The sequence below is a fragment of the Sander lucioperca genome, chromosome 13 (assembly GCF_008315115.2).
Source record: "Sander lucioperca isolate FBNREF2018 chromosome 13, SLUC_FBN_1.2, whole genome shotgun sequence".
Taxonomy (NCBI): Eukaryota; Metazoa; Chordata; class Actinopteri; order Perciformes; family Percidae; genus Sander; species Sander lucioperca.
The window spans coordinates 14,144,563-14,162,464 of NC_050185.1; the positions used below are offsets into that span (position 1 = coordinate 14,144,563).

The 17,902-nt window shown below is 39.2% G+C and overlaps 1 protein-coding gene across 2 annotated transcripts; it reads right to left on the bottom strand.

Moving 5' to 3' along the window:
* Positions 1–534: 534 nt before the first annotated feature.
* Positions 535–16,239, bottom strand: pitpnab (phosphatidylinositol transfer protein, alpha b). 2 transcript variants are annotated; one of them, XR_004899217.1, is made up of 13 exons: positions 15,986–16,239; positions 12,767–12,797; positions 8,796–8,941; positions 8,291–8,382; positions 7,227–7,234; positions 6,809–6,883; positions 6,226–6,309; positions 6,036–6,113; positions 5,282–5,392; positions 4,734–4,856; positions 4,501–4,583; positions 2,081–4,364; positions 535–1,999 (listed from the first exon to the last, which is right to left on the bottom strand). XR_004899217.1 is itself a non-coding variant. In XM_031320279.2 (12 exons), exons 1-11 carry the CDS (start codon positions 16,000–16,002, stop codon positions 4,536–4,538), a joined length of 813 nt encoding a protein of 270 aa, XP_031176139.1. In that variant the 5' UTR covers positions 16,003–16,239; the 3' UTR covers positions 535–4,364; positions 4,501–4,535. The 2 variants fall into 2 exon arrangements, 1 of the variants encoding a protein (XP_031176139.1); XM_031320279.2 differs by having other exon boundaries at positions 535–4,364.
* Positions 16,240–17,902: the final 1,663 nt, after the last annotated feature.

The window sequence follows — 17,902 nt, forward strand, 5'->3', positions numbered from 1 at the left end:
AGGTTACCAGATTGATGGTGTGTTCAACGTTTTGGAATAGGAATAGTTTGTTAATATTCGCTTTCTCAGATCAGCACAGGTAATTTGCAAACGTCTGGCGACTTAGCCTCTTTAATATAGTTAACTAATATAGTTATAGTTAATACTTTGTCAACGGTTAATAATTGTTTTGTAAACCATCCATAAACATTGGTTGGATGGCTATTATAAAGTTGCAACTAATGCTTCTAATAATTAGTTAATATATAATAATTAATTAGTGGTTTATAAAGCATCATGTTCATTTGGCCTCAATATATCTTTTTTTTGTAATATTTCAAATTATCTTAAAGCTTTCGTGGAAATGAAAAGATGTCCAATTTTCAGATTTCCCATGACTATAGGAAACTTACACATGGGGTTTGTTAATTAAAGATCCTGTGCTAAAAACCTATATCAATTCTCTTCTTACCTGCCACAATGGTAATTAAGTAAGGAGATCATTAATCTTGTACTGCACATTACATAAAAAAAACATTCATATCAAAACGTATGTACAGTTGCTTTGCTTCTTTTTATTAATTTCTTTACGTCTCCAATGTACAGCAGTGTTATTGGAAGATAAGATGACAAAAAGGCACAAATTCACAATAAAAGAAAGAAAAACAGGAGACAAGTTAACAGGAGTGAGAGAGAGTAAGAGAGAGAAAGAGAGATTTAAAAACAGTTTGGGATTGTGGAATCATTTGGTTTCATATTCTGATTATAAATTGAGGAACCGAACAACAGATATCTATGAGATTGTCTCTGTTAAACCATGTTCTCTCACAAGTTTGTATGGTGTCTTTAGGCTTGTAAAAGGGACCTAGTGTCAGTATCTGTTTTCAAACCAGTACATCTAATTGTCTTTTTTTCTGTATAGCTATAACTCCAACCCTCCAGCACCCAGTGCTTCTAAATGCAGAATAATTTCCCCTCAATTCCCATGACAAACTATAGGAGGAGAAAATCTACCTTGCACCGAGGCTCCACTTACTGTAATGCTGACACTATCAGCTAATAATGTGGATCAATGAACTGACCCAAGCTGCCCTTATATGTTCCTTTTCAGAGAGAGAAGCAAGTGTAGTTCAGAGACTGACAACAGAGGTACAACAACACTCAGAACAAAAATATATATCTATACACTGTCCTGCCAATGAGACATGGTCCCTGTGAGGTAAGAACAATGTCAGAAGGAGAGGAAATAGTGAACAGGGTTTTTGATTTTTATTTATTTTTTTCCTTCAACAAGCCACAGAGCAGTGCTTTGCTGGAGCATCCTTAAATCTGCAGCATAATCATGTATAACAATATGTTAGAATGCGTTTTTTGGCTACAGCTGACAGTTTGCCCCCAAAATGTCTTATCAACTATAACTATATTTCCTCACAATAATACCTCTGTGAGAGCAACTTGGTAATTGGAATAATAGGATCAAGTGTCAAGAGGGTGTGCTATAGGTCTGGCAGGACAGTCTGATCTATATATATGTGTTCATCTACATTAATTTATTTACTATTTACAAAGTCAATACATACAGTACATCCACAAATCTCCATGATTCAGTTGGTAGCCCCATCACAGACAGTGAGTGAGATGCTCAATGGACACAGAGAGAGGTGAAAGGGTTGGACACCCAGGGCCAGTGTTTTCTTTAAAGGGGAGGCAACAGAAAATGTCTGACATACATATACAGGGACATGAAAACAACAACAAGATGAAGCAAGTCTAAAGTATTAAGCTTGAATTGTTGCCAATAATGATGTGAGCAGTTTTTATTTGAATGGCCTTCTTACGCTTTTAGTATCCTTATGGAAAATACAAGAAATATGGATTTGTATGGCTATTGTGCTTGGGCTTAAGACAGGTCACATAAATGTATAGGCTAAATATTGCACAATAACACTACTCCAATATTATCCTGTAAAACGAGGCATTAGAAATCTCCATTTCTGTAATATCATGAAGGTGCAACAAACTAGATTTGTAATGCTAAGGGCTGAAGAAATTGAATTGATGAGCTACAGTAAAATGGACCTTCTAATTAATACAGGTGAACATATATATATATATATCCTGCTGACAATCAGCTGGAAAAGTTGATGACAAATGGTGATATGTGACATAATTCAAGAGGCCCTGGAAGACTGCTGTCAGTGCTGCTATCTAAAGAAACCCCCCAATTCTATGAGCACCTCAGAGGTTATTATGCACTATAACAATTTTATGAAGAAAATAGCAATTTATTTAACTGTAACAATTTGCTCTGCTTTGTCATGTCATACGTTAGATGATTATATTACTGATTATTATTTCTTATTCTAGTCAGACCAATACAACGTTAAAATAAATAAATACAATAAAATATCAGGCCATTACAGAGCTTTTATTAAAAGCTGGACTTGATACAGTTTTTGTTTCATAATTGCCAATGAGTCACTTATCATCATTCATTACGGTAAGCATTTAATCAGATTCCACACAGGTGTGTATGATTATGCTATTGTAATGATATAGATTTTGTGTACATAAATAAGTTATATTCCATTTATTGGAGATTTGAAAATTATCCAATTTAACATTAATTAATATGAACTCAACAGTGCAAAATGCTTGCTTTTAACACACACAAAAAACTACGTATGGACCTGAAATTAATCAAACCCCTTCAGTTTATCTACATGTTCTGATGGCAGACCTAAATCAGTATAATAGTTTTGACATGATCTGTTTCTTGCTCTTTAAAGTTTCCACTCCGTTATAAGATGTGTAGGGAAGGTAAACAGAGGATGGAAAAGAGGATAATAAAAACGTAACTGAGGACAAAGACGGCCAAACAGATGTCAACAAGAGGAAGGTTAGTGCCTGCTGTTATCACTACTCTAGCACCATTACTTCCGTTCGTCTTTACCCAGCCAGCATCAGATCACTTCAAAGACACCCACTTTACATCACTCATGTACACTCATGCATATACCGAAAAACCTAAAAACTATTACAAATAACAGGCTTCAGTCTCCAGCAGGAGAGAAATCTGCCTTATCCAAAGACAAAATAACATCTTAACCATCCCTGGCTCTCAGCGTGGGCTCTCTGGGTTTTTAGGGTAGGAACAAACACTAGAGTGAGATTAGATTTGCGATGATAAAAAGGAGAGACCAACGTGTCATGGTAGTTATTGCTATCGCTGGATAAGACCATTTATCCACTGGAGGTGACAGAATGGGTGACAGGGCAAGAACTGATGCAGATCACATAACGTTTTACTTTCAAAGAACCATTTATTTATCTACAGGGGGCAGGAGGAGCTGTGTATTCATGATGGCTGCTAATGTTAAAATCACAGTCATCTGTAAAGTCTGTAAAAAATAAAGACTCATTTATGGCTGATCTACTGTGCATTTCCCTTTGCAGAAACCTTGATGACCTTACAATGCTACAGAAACACACACACACACACACACACACACACACACACACACACACACACACACACACACGCACGCATGCACGCACACAGATATACACACAGACATACAAAGCAGCAGAAAAGCCAATGAATGCCTCATGACATTAAGGGAGATACTGGAAAGAAATCCTATCTAGTCGGTCGGGAGTATAGCAGAGACAACATAACACTCTCAGCACAATCCCCACCTTGCAGCTGCGGTTTGTAGACTCGCAAATTGGTTTGAATAGCAAAAAGAAACACTGCATAAAGCATGACATAAATGGAGGGAAGGAGGTATTATGACAAATCAAAAAAAGACAGGATCAAAACTGAGCAGATAGGCTACAGTTTGGACTTGAAAAAATAAACATCCACAGACATACTTACAGACAAAATCCTTTTAAAAACCCTGTTCATATATATTTATATTTATATATATATATATATATATATATATATTTCAATACAATTATTCAGCTCCCCGATATATGGTATACTGTATATATACACCATTGGGATATCTTAAATAGAAATAAATCCTAAACTGCAGAGATAACACTATTCTCTGTAGTTTAGAATGGTTTAGAGGCTGAGAGAGCGAAAGAGAGGACTGACTGACAAGATCTAGTGTGGAGGCCTGGAGGCCTCAGAGCAGGTAATAAGACACTGGATGGAAAAACAAATAAGAGATGGATGGGACTCAAGGGAGGTGGGATTAGGTGTAGGAGATCATCTGAAAACTGGGAGATTACTGGGTCCAGGTCCCTGAAAGCCAGATTGTATCGGGGAAGGGGGGGGGGGTGGGGGGGGGTAAATTGGACCGGCCGGTCAGATGTTGTGTCAGTTGGAATAGAATAAGAATGTGAATCCGCTGGTGTCTGGGTAGTCTGGTCTGAAAGAGATAGAAAGAGGTGAGAGCATAAACAAGAGGCCCTTTCACTGCCTTTGATGTGAAGAAATAGTTGATCAGTAATAAAATAAATCAATAATAAAAATATAAAATAAATAAATATTCAAATTCATCTCACCTGATGAGCAGCAGTATTCACGGTTCATCACAACCTCAGTCCTCTAGAGCCACCATCCCTTTCACTGGGTCCTTCACTCTCATCTGACACACACAATACACACAAATCATGCACAGAAATGTTGTAGCTGAATGATAATTTACATATTTCAAACATGAGCATGTCCTCAGAGCCCTCTCCTAGACTATGGTTGACTTACTTATTGTTGTTTTAGGAATACATTTTTTGCTAACCTCATCCAGCTGCTTGCGAGTCTCCTCCTCCATGCGACGAATGTCTTCCATGTTCAAGTCGATCCACTTGTCAATCCAGCAGAACAGCTGACGGTGGAAATTAGTGAACAAACGCTTCTCTTGCTGTGAAACAACATATGAGGATAAAGAGAAAGTCATATTGTGGTTTTAAGAAAGGAAGCTGGATTTTTAAGTCCAAATGATAAAATCAAGCTGTTTGATTATCAGATATGTTAAATTCCATCCTGCTTTACCCTGTTCATCCACTAGATGCTGGTGCAGCCCATATTTACGGCATCATAGTCGGTGGTACTTTTCCACTATAGCCTCAAGCTAACAAGATGTGAGACACTGTATGTACTGTATGCATGCACGGGGTATGAGACTCTATGGCACAACAGTCCTAACCCACACACACACACACACACACACACACACACACACACACACACACACACACACACACACACACACACACACACACACACAGGACTGTCCTGCAAGATCATGTTAACTGGTATGAACACCAGTCCGATTTGTAAACAAACCTTTTGAATAAAGTTCTCCACTTTATTTTGCAGGCCCCACCACTTGAATTTGACAGTGACCAGTTTGTAGGCACACATGTGTGGGCAGTCTGTCTTCTTAGGAAGTTCTTTCTGCAAGTGCACAAATACACATATAGGGATTTTTAAATGGTTAAAAAAGATTGCTGGGCTATAAAATATATATAGGCTCAATACTTTTCATTTATATGTAGTTTTTATCTGTTGCATTCAGGGTCGCACACAAGATTTTAGAAAGAGTACTAAGGTCTTGAACCCCAACCAATACATTTGACAAAACAACAAACATTCTATTTGGCTTCTTCTCATTTTAGAGATCCAGATTGAAGTGTTCAATTTTGTTGTCCGTAAATTCAGTTTCCCTACATGACAGCTTGAATTGCCTTTCAAAGCTTTCTCCACACTACTAGCAACTACACTGGTAGGAAAACACAGAAACATTTATTTATTTATCTAGTTATTTCTTTTGTTGGCATAAAATAGTCCAATTTAAATATTATAGAAAAAAATACTGGAATATCCACAAACTCTCAGTGAGTTCAAAAGTAGCGATGGCCTAGGTTACATTTTGATCAAATGTTTAGTAAGTATTTCAGCACAGACTAAACATAGTTGCTGAGAAACAAATATCGGTTCGACTGATGAATAAATCGATAATTTACAGTGATGTGGTTGGAGTTATGTATTTCAGTGGTTTCAAATGTGTCTCATTGAAATTGACAACAGGACGCTGTACCTTCCAGTCTGGTCCTAGAGGGCCTCGTCCTGTCTTCACTGACTTGTACCTGCAAGGGTCCTCCTCTGGCTTGTAGTCCTGGGGAGAGGCAAGAAAAACCAGAATGAACAACATGGACGAGGTGACACAAAAAGTAAGAGATCTAGTCGCTGCAATCGTCTCAATGTGGATCTTATTCGAATTGTTTAACCTTTGGCTCCACTTGGCTTCTGTCCGCGATATCAATATAGACTACATCCACCTTCTTCCAGGTTTCTGCATCCAAACCATGTACCTGAAACAGAAGCACAGAGCACAGCTGGATACAGGCACAAACTCTGCAGGCAGCCCACATACAACAGAAAGGAGAACACAATACTCATGGTTAAAATGTTTTCTAAAGCCCATAAGATACAAGTACAAATATACATGGATGATACATTTCTCTGGAAATTAGTGGAGCCCATTTTTGCAGTTTCGTTTGCTCAGTTTTTTTCGTGATCATACTCATTTATATAGGAGCCAAGTAATTATGGGAGCCTATAACTAGGGGCTTGCATTCATAGAGCAATTTTTAATTAGAGGACAAGTAGCAGTCGGAAATGTGTCCCTAAACAGCTAGCAGTAGAGGGAATAGATAATAAACAAAAAACACCTATACAAGGTGTGAGATACAGTATTAATCAAGCATTAGTGGTATAAAATGAGCACTTCTTTGCCACGTGACAACAGAAAAAATGCTTCTCAAACACATGCATGCACCTCCTCAGCTCATTACAGTCTTTATTAATTACATTTTCGAGGTGTCCCGTGTCAGGTTTGTGCCATGTCTCAATCTTGATCAGGAAGTTATCTTTCATATACTCATTCTGCAGAGAAAAGAGAAATAATCCTGAGTGACGAGGGAACAGTAAATAAATCTACAGATTACACAGGTTAGTCTCCTGCTCACACACGCACGCACGCACGCACGCACGCACGCACGCACGCACGCACGCACGCACGCACGCGTGCACACACACACACACACACACACACACACACACACACACACAGTAACGGTGTCTGACTATCCTGCTTTTGTGTCACTGAAATAGATCACATTTCTTTCTCAACTTTCAGGTAATTTACTCCCTCTATGGGCATCAACGTTTACTTTGTGTCTACATTCATGAAATCTGTAAGCGTAAAAGAAAAGAAAAAAATACTTACAGTGATAACTGCAGAGCCAGATGAAAGAAAGTGCAGGGGGCAAACAGAGAGAAAGAAAGGAAAATATTGCAGTTGAGCATTTACAGTACTGAACAATGTACAGAGGTCAGTAAGTATCATGTGTGTAGGTTCAGGTTGTGCCTTTGATTGTGTCCCGTGTGTTTGTATGAAAGATGGCTGTCTGGCAGCTGCTTGTGTATGTGTGTGTGTGTGTGTGTGTGTGTGTGTGTGTGTGTGTGTGTGTGTGTGATCTCAGCCTGAAAGGCTTGAGCGATTGCATGGCGTTTCTCACTGGACATGCAGTTAATAATTCAACTACTCCTTCAGGGTGACAGAGACACAGGGACACAGAGAGACAGACAATCCCTTTGACAGATCAGCATCTATATGACCTCTAAGTCATTTGAGTCATTTGTATTTACACATTACAGTGCATTAAAGTTTATGTTTATTGCAGGATAGATTTCAAACACCAAACATATCAAAATGGGAGTTTTCAGTTGTTGCAGCCTCCAGAATTATTTTGAGGCATTGGGAAATGCTCCAGATTTGACAGATTGGGTAGATGCAATGGTAGAGATTGCATCCTATAAATCCATGCTCAATAGATTACTGTAAAAGGTAGTTTGGAAGATGGAACTTCTTCCTGGGACCTGTATTGGACCTTTATACAGATCGATAGAGTGCCTGTTTAGATTTCAAACATAGCCAAATATTTCCTGTGACTGTGACATGTTTTCGTTTAATTTTATTATGGGCTGAATCTCTCACTTCTGTATGTGCTACCTTTTTTATTCATTTATTTTACTTAAAGGTAAAAAATCTGGACAACAATTGATATTTTTGGTGTACCACTGTAGCTATAGTATGAAAATGTACAGAGCTTCTAATATGTCACTAATCGTAATTGTTTTTCCACAGAGCTTTGAAAGATGATGCTGTGTGCATTTGTTAGTGCTAGTACAAGGTGTGTATGTGTGTGTGTTTGGGTGTGTGTGTTTGTGTGTGTGTGTGTGTGTGTGTGTGTGTGTGTGTGTATGTGTGTGTGTATGTGCGGGTGATACCTGTGCGACAGTATGGGTATGCGTTCCAGGCTTTCTCATGGATGTTGAGAGCTGAAGCTGGAGCCAACATTCTGACGAATGACGGCACTTTACTGCAGGAGTGAAGCGAGAACAAACCAAGTCTAAGGTATTTCAATTTTTTTTTTTTTTTACTTATTTAACTATATTTCAGTCAAGAAAGATTAAGTTACACACTAAAAGCACCACTAAGTACAGTCTAACAGAGCCACTAGCATGGCTTAGTTTATATGGAGCTGGCCATGGCTCTGTATTATGAACCTTTTTATCTTATTCATGGTATGTGAGCAATTTAACATATTTCCCTAAAATGATGAACTATTTCTTAAAGTTTTCAGCTTTGGAGTGAACCAGGGAGGAGATGGGATAACATACTAAAGCAGAGTATGAATGGAAAGGAGCCAAGCGATGTGGCCTCGAGGATGAGATGAATAAAGGAGGCTTTCTAAGAGAACTTTAAAATTTGTCAAATTTGACAACCGCTTACCTCTGCAAATGGTAGATTTTGTGTGTGTACTGTCCCTTCTCTCCTTCTTTCTCGTAGGGCTCATTTTTTAGCACCTCCACTCCTTCTCCTCCACCCGTCTCATTCTTACTGGCCTCAGCCACAGAGTACAGCTGGCCGACCTGGTACTAAAAACAGAGAAATGACAGGTTAGACTGAGGAGGAAAGTGTGTTTAAAGGAAGAAATAAGGAGCTTTTTCCATCAACATACAGTATATTATTCTGTAGATGAGTGAGCTTTTAGACACATACAGATATTTTTTTTTTCATGTGTATTTCATCAGCTCATCTATTTCAATCTTCAGTAGTGGATTACTTCTTCTGATCCTTTTCCTGATCTCTACATTCTCCTTTCCTTGTCTCTAATCTCTCCCATACTCTCTTATTTGTCTTTTTTGACCCCTCAATTTTTTGTTGTTGCGCCCGGCTTGTTTCCTCTTTCACAAACTGTACACTTTCTCCTTCTTTCATCCCTCTTTTCCTCTCATTCCCCATCTTCATGAGCATGTGAGTGTTTGAACACCGGACAATGGCTCCTTTCATTTCTTAATCACCTCTAATCCACCATATAACCTTTGCACAAAGCTGGACCAGAGCGCAGACACACGTACAACATCACGAAGAAGACAAGTCAATGTAGTCAGAAATTTCATTTTCACAGGAAAGAGATTACAGTAATTCTTTAATTCTATTCAAAGTTAAATCAAACCATGAGAATATTATAGGTTACTTTTTAACACACATGTAACAAAGCAACAACGTCCCCAGAGAAAACCTTGGATCTAGGAACCAGAGTGGATTTGACACTGAAACATTTGTATTAGTTAAAATCTCATTAGTCATGTTGAAAAAATACAAGCAGTGTGATGAGCCTGTCAACAACAGTTTTAGTTAGATTTTCGTTATAGTGCACAAATCACAACTAAGTTTGACAGAACGTCTCACTACGGAGTCATATGATGACTGAATGCTCTCCTGCCCCCTCCTGAAATATTAAAACAGTAACTGAGCAATGAAAAAACCCTGAATCAGAGCACAGTTAATGTATAAGATGAACACATATAAAAGCAGATAAATAAGAAAAGGTAAAAGGGAAAATAAAAATAGAAAAATGTACCTATTTATCTGTTCTGTTGCTTTTGAGAAGCACAGTAAATGCACAAATGTAGTAAAAGTACCAATAAACTATTACGAAAACCATTTTAAAAACAGTCTTGTGAATGTAATGATTTGTGGACAGTTGAAGCTGCTGTCTGTGATGAAATTGGTTTATCTTCATCTTCTGCAGTGGATTGTTTGAATGTTTAACTCAATTAACCATTCCAGATTAAAGTTCTCTCTGTCTCAAATACAAAACCTTACATGAAAATTTTGGATTGCTGAAACGTTTTTTTTTTTATCAAACTCCATCGTTGCTGCAATATTTTACTCTAAGCCTCCTCCATAAGGAACATTAGGTTTTCTCCTTTATCAAATAATTTGACTGTCTGGAGGAAATTTGAAAGCTCTAGGAGCAGGTCTTAGGCATGCCGACAACTGACTAGACTTGATAGTAGTAATTCTAGATAACTCATATATAATTATAGCATAACTTAGAAATTAACAGGGACAGTGAATTGAGGCGAAAACCTAGATATATTTGCAGGGGGACTGGAAGGCTACACTTTGATCAATACCCACATATATTTATTTATTATAAATTATTTATTATTATTATTATTTAATTTAATTCAATGACTGTCCATTGCTGGTGTAACTCAGTGACACTTCTACATATACCAACACAGAAAGTTGAACTCAAAAGGACCACAAACATTAAAGGCCACAACAGAGGGACATTTTATTGAATTCCAAGTGAAGTGTTTCTTCATGGGATTTGTTTCATTGTGTGTTAAACTGAGAAGAACTGTAAAACTGTTATTGCTGAAATTGCTGCCCTAAATATAGTGTCCACTGTAGAGTACCTCTAAGCTAATTGTTTGATTTTATTTTCAGTTTTCACTACATTTTCACGTTTACGTGAGTAAAAGTTAATATCTATAACTTGTATCTAATCTTGTCGGATGTCCCTCCCCTTCTGCTATCTATTTTGCAAGGGCACCGTTGCCACCCAGGACGGTTGTGATCGGTTTAAAGAAATACAAACAAACCAGAGCATTTTTCCCCTATCCCAGAATAGATAAGTGGTGTAGCCAGACCATACTCGAGCATGCAAGTCTATTTAAAAGGTTACTCCTCCACAGCAACAGCAATGAAAGACATAAAGACAGAGACCCAGATAAACTGTGCCAATCTGGTTTAGATAAAATTCACATCATTTGAACACTTAGATGAATCAAAGAAGTAATAATTGTGACCACGATAGTCTTTGGATTGAATTGGAGAGAAACAGAGAGACTGTTCCCTCATGTCAGCACCGCAACTGCCAACTAAATAAATGGGATGCAGGAACAGCAAAGCCTCCTGGGTAACAAGTGTTGGACAAATATAATTCAACCATGCCTTGTGAGGTGAGTCCATGTTCACAACGTCCTTCTTTCATAAACATTAAACATTGATAAAGCTTTAGGTTAAAATCCTGGGAAGAAGTTAACAGACAGGAACTTCAATTTAGTAAATTCTCTAATGAACAGCCACATTCAACATGTGTTCCCCAAAACCTTTGTTCATAGAGATTAATCCGTAGTCTACACCCCAAGTGTGGTTTGGTAAATAACATGAAGACTGCAGCTTTAGACAGTTAGGATGTAGACAGGGAGACAGAGAGAAGATGAAGCTCTGGAGGGATGTGATTCAAGGGCAGATGGGGCACACTCAAGAGACAGGGGATGTTACTCAACTGTATTCAGGCTTTGTGGCTCACATTTTAGTCAAATACTTCACTTTTAGTAGATTTTCAGAGTCTAACTGTGACATAGCATGCTGAACGCCAAAACAATTTCAGGGCCTCAGGCTCTAGAGATAACCTGCCTCATTATGTAGAGATATGATTAAGATAAAGGCTACAAACACTCACAGTTAATGAGAAGCAACATGTGTAGATAGAAAAAGCCTCCATGAGCCAGAGGAAATGCAAGGGGAAGAAACCAGGGGGATGTAGTGTTCTATCCACTGCCTTGTTGTTTTGAGTCAGAATGAAAATAAAAATATATCAGTATAAGCACAGATCTGAGCAGCCACAAGATATTTCTCAGATTTGGCTGCTCGAGTGCACATTGACTTAGGGCCAGTTGCGGTCTGGGCTGCAAACCTGTTACCATGTCTCTGAGCACTTAATGCTGCTTTTCACACTTTTGTTTCTCCGCTCAAGCTGTTTAATGTGTGTATGAGCAGATGAAGTGCTTGTTGGCTACAGTAGTCAATATGTATTCATCATTAATAAACAACACAAGTTAAATGTCGCTACCAAAAGATTACTCTCATGTAAGTGCAAATAATGCATACATGTAAATATGAGAGCGACAGCGAGGGCCGGGTGCAGAAGAAGTCATGGAAGTAGTTTCAGGTGACTCATTTACGATGCAGGGCTGAATAAAAGAGCAAACTGCAATGGAAATGAGGATAGCAGGGGACAGAGGGACACAGAGACACAGAGAGAAAAGAGGAAGAGGACAGCGAAAGACTGTGCTGACTGTGTTGGTTCAAAGCTCTATCTGATTGGAACCCTCTTTAATATGATAAAGAGTTTTTTTCTCACAAAGTGATCCCTGCTGCATTGTTGCAATGCATAGAGTGAATATGTGATATATCATTCTTGGAAATATAAAAGGTCTTATGTGTTAATGATGGCAGGCACTTGTATGCTTCACATTTGTGAATACAGTGAACCAGATAACAAAAGCTGAGCAATTTTAGCTAACACACACACACACACACACACACACACACACACACACACACACACACACACACACACACACACACACACACACACACACACAAATGAAACTTACCTCTTCCACAGAGATAGGAAGAATCACTCGACTGGAAGAAAAAGAAAAATAAGGGAAGTTACTCAAACATCATAAAGTAACAATCTCAGACACCGTAATTGCATTCTAACCAAATATAGTGGAGAAAACACGACATAAAGATACAGTTTCTTTTGCCTTAAAATTGAAACTTGTTTTAACCAGCTCAAACTCAAAATGTCTGTTTTCTCTGTGAACAATCCTGTGATGTGATTGTTGTTTGAGTTTTCAACACTGTCCTTTTATACTGAGTATCCCATTACACCTAAACAATTTAAATTCCTTTGATACTGTATGAAGAGTTCCTTTAGTTTCAATGTACTTTGCTGTGTGGGCAAAAAACTCCTTATAAATTGTGGTCCTGAATTCATTTTTGGCATTATAATATGACATGAATCATGGATTGGCCTGAAGAAATCATGTGACTGACACACTGACAACATGGACTGACATCTTTACAGTAATGAACTCTTCAGCTCGATACAGATCTGGACACTTATTTTTTGACAAACTTTTCCATGATGCTGTCTCAGAGGACTATTCAGCTGAGCTGGAGTAAGCCAATGGGGATTTGTAATGAGGAAGTATTTGAGCTTTAAGAACATTATGTGGCAATTAAACAGTTATGGTCCTGACTTTCTTCAACTCCCAGATAAGCACTTCAAAAGTTACTGCTTTTTAGATGACTTTTACCTCTCACAGAGCAACAAGTAGACTTCCTTCAATGTTTTTTGCAAAATAAATGACAAGGCTTTTCTATTCTTTATTAACACACATAATTTATTAACAATAGGATAATAAAATCTAACAAAAAACTGATCTGTGAATCCTGAGCTGAGACTGAGCGGTACTTTCCATCAGAGGTTAAATATGAGGAGAAAACACAGATAGGCTATGAATATTATATATAACCACAATTTAACAAATCTATATTTATGGTTAAGTTATTGATTGTGACAGAGAACTGCAAGTTTATGGGAACTTCAGAAATTCTTTGGTTTTATTCTTTGGTGATGAAGCCCCAGTACACTTTACAGATTAGCATGTGAAGAAAATTTCATTTTTGTCGATGAAAGCAGCAGTTTAAATACACTGTACTACCTCCTTTTTCTGTCATGTGCATTTTGCACCAAATAATGCCCATGTACAGTATGAAGCTTTGTTGATTGTTTTGTAACTGGGTGATGTATGCCGAAATTCAGATAATCCTGCATCCCACTCGCAACTGGATGTAATCTGGGTCTGAGTCCCAGCCTGACATTGTATGGGAGGCCAGATGCTGCAAGGAAGGCAGAGACAGTCTGTAATGTCAAATGACAATAATAGGATTGAACTTATGGATGTAAGTACAGATCTCCGCAAAATAAGTCTTTTGTGTGGCTTAATATAAGTTAAATGTTAAAAAGAGCTACATTTAAATACTTAATACATGTTTTAGGCTAAACAAGGACTAAAGTCACCTTAGTACAATTCTCCATGGTCTAAAGGTCTTGACAGGAAGATCAGGTGTCTCTCTGTTGCATCAGAAAACAAACACTCATCTTCTCTACTGCATTGCTCGTCTTTTGTGATTTAGGTCAGTGGTTCAGGTGAGCAGTACAGAGTCAAAAAAACAAAACTGTCTGTTCTACAGCAGTACATGGATCAATTCACTGTCCCTTGACCCCTGTGATGGCATCTCTGTGTGTGTATAGCCTCCCAAGCCTCTTTGTGTGCCCTTGTGTTGACAGTGTATAAGTGCATTCAGCATTTAATCGTGACCGATTTAATTAATTTACAGGCAGACTGCTGAGACCCAGACTCTCCCTAATCACTTCAGATCTTTAGCCATGCCATCACTCTCATCCTGAGCTTTTTTAATGCAGGGCCATTCATTGATTGAATACATTTGGTGAAAAATCAAGACAATGAGTGTTGATTAATGTATGCCCATAAAAGCCAGACTCTGATTAATATAGATTTTCCAGGATTAAAGTGTTACTTTTAGGCTGAAGCTGACAATAGCTGAAAATGTAGCTTTGACCTTGCCATATAATTGCTATAAAACAATGAAAACACATAAAAATACATGCATACTGTAGATTTTAAATATGAATAGAGAGAAGAGAGAAAAGAGGGTGCAAAATAATCTGAAAATATTACACTAAAATGTAACACTAAAAACCAGGCTGATGACTTTTTTTTTTTTACAGGTGGGCCACTCAGTCCTTAAGGCAAAATGAGTCTGGTGTACAGGCTGACACCAGTTAAAAGCATGAACATGAAGGAACCACCATACTTTCTGAAGCAGACAACTATGACTAATATCTGATTTTTTTTTTATTTGAAGGCCAATACCATCCCAATTCATCTGCAATCTATCGGCCTTACCCTTAACACCAGCTGATTCTGAGTAGGCCTCATTCAGTTATCCTTACAGAACACTGAGGCCTGCGGAAGCATTGTGCAAACGTAATGTGTTAAACATCCCCAAATCTTTCCGTTTGCACGCACAATCCCACTTCGTCCCTTCGGCCCAGGCTGTCAAATTCTCAGAAATGTCTGACTGGTGCGTCAAAACCTCGCCATTTGCCATTTTGCCATAGCTTTACAACTACTTCCCCTATACCTGCCCACTCCCACCCCTTCTCCCCCAGCCGGGGTCTCTCTACACCTCGCCATTTCCATTTCCTCCAGAGGTAAATGCCGAAATGCTCCATCAGCCGTTTCACCTTCACCGCGCATCAATAACATGGCCACAGCTGCTTACAGGGATGGACGCTGGCACGGCACAGCGCGGCTTAGCCATTTCTCCCTCAGCACCGCCACTCCATCCGTCATTTTAGCACCAGAGCAAAGGACATTCTCTCAGCCTCCCGATTTTACTTGATTCAAAATGTGAAGGACTCGTGATACAAAATGTGAAGGGCTCGTGATGCAAATTGTGAAGGGCACAGCAATGCCTGCGCCGGCTGCTGATGCGACTACAGCCGCCGGTTTATTATCGGTTCATTCGGTGAATGCTTTAAGATGATGGAGTGTCTTATGCATGCACACTGATGACGGAAACGGAGTCGAGCAGATAGGGTATGTTGAGATCACCCTGGCCGCACTATTGTAATTCCACTCTCGGGCGACAGGCAACAATGTCAGCGCTGCAAAACAAGATGGATAAACGCGCGCACATTCTCCGCTCTCTCATATGCACACACAGCTACTTACAATTCCTTTATGAGCATTTTTGGCGGTGCAGTATATCCAGGAGGGGGGCAGCTTAATACAGGTCCAGAAACAGGGTCGATCCCTCCCTCCGTTAGTCACTTCTTTCTCCGCTTGCTTCTCTCCCACCTCTCCCCCTCTATGTCATTCTATCTCCACAGTCGCTTATTTTCTTCAAATTCACTTCCTGGTTGGGGCCGCGGCGCGGCGTTGCTGTTGCGCGCAGAGCACCGAAGCCTGTGCAGAGCAGACTACAGTACACACAGAAAAGGATGGTTCACCAGTGGGGGGTTTGGGGTTGTTGTGATTGGTCTATACAGCCTAGACATAGCCTATGACTGAGAACGATTAATTGAGCCATCCAATTGTGTAGGCTAAATAAATAGTAGGCATATGATTTATCATTGTACAATGCATTATTATGTTTATAAAACTGCCTTATTCAGCTCACCCTGACCCTCTTTTACACCAGACTTTGGAGAAAGATTTAAATAAAATAGTTCAAACGTTTAGGCTATTAGTAATTCAAACTGTAGACAGCTGTCTGAAATGTAATTCAATTTAGGAATAGGGTAGCTTTATAGCCTATTCTAGGCTTTAACCAGAAAAGCACCGCACTGACGAAAAAAATATTCTACAGGAATGGCCAAAACAGCAGCACCAGAACACAAAACACTAGGTTACAAAATACGCTACATATGCTTATACAGATTTTGATATATTATAAGAAAGTTCATTAAGAGTCACAATAATTAAACAATATAGCCTATAAAGCCGACAAAACATCGGACCAACAACCACAGATAAATACAAAAAGCCTACTTACTCTGAGCTTCTCTGAACCGTTTTTCTTTAGAGTGTGCTACACCCTCTGCGTCATCGCAGTCACGGTGACGTAGAAGGTGGTTATTAACATCAGAGTATATGGGCATGGCGGGGACCATCACTGCTGGCACAGACGCACAGTGCGTCAGCTCTCTAAGCCCTTTAAACAAAGTCCCTGCATCTAATGTGATTATCTGACTCCAGAAATCCCAAACCCACTCCTGTCCACTATATCTGCCACTGATGACTGACATGGATTTGTACACTACAACAAATGTCAGATCAGATCATAACGATAACAAGCGTTAGCAGATGAAATCGTGAAGGCACTTGTGCAGTCATCCTCCTACATCCACACAGGAATTGCAGGCTGACCTGTTATTCTCTCCCTGGTGGTCCCCTGACAACGCTTTGCTCCACCACCCACGGGTCTATAAGATTGTGTTGGCGCGTGATGCGATGACAAGGCATCACAGGTCCCTAATCCAGATGTGTGAGTCTAAAATTATGTAACAGCGCACTGCTGCTATATTTATAGCACATCTGTATCCGTCGGCCAACATCCGCTTATCATTCCTCTGTCTTCTCTCAGGACCCCTTCTACCTTTAGATGTACACAGTAGTACAATGAAATGAAGGGTCTATCTATCTATCTATCTATCTATCTATCTAATGTGATTGTATATGTTTTATCAGGAAGTTTCTCATTTTCCCCTATTTGCCTCATTGATTGGTACGATGGGATTTAGCACAACCAAGAAAATGCACTTTCAGCTCGTAATTTGGAATTAAAATATTTCAACAGAATGTGCTGTGAACGGCCCACTACCTGCTTTATAGTGACCTTATACTGTAAGGCAGTGGTCTCATGTTGCCTCTTTGAACTGTGTATCTGAACAAACCACAGGGGTCGGCCAGCCAACAAAGAGTTGCCTCAGCAGAGCTCCAGGAGCCACTGTCCCTGATGTGGGTTACGTTCTCACATCTATTCTCAGGTGACAAGAGGGGCTGGGGTGTCAAGTGATAACCATCTCTTGGAGTGTAGTATAAGATGGCAGAGCGGAGTGCTGACAGACGTGGAAAAAAATCAAACTG

Excerpts from the sequence above, each read along its gene's own strand:
- pitpnab (XM_031320279.2), bottom strand. Across the intron at positions 8,383-8,795 it reads AAAATCTACCATTTGCAGAG|TAAAGTGCCGTCATTCGTCA; the intron begins GTAAGCGGTTGT and ends TCACTCCTGCAG. Across the intron at positions 6,114-6,225 it reads GAAGCCAAGTGGAGCCAAAG|GACTACAAGCCAGAGGAGGA; the intron begins GTTAAACAATTC and ends GCCTCTCCCCAG.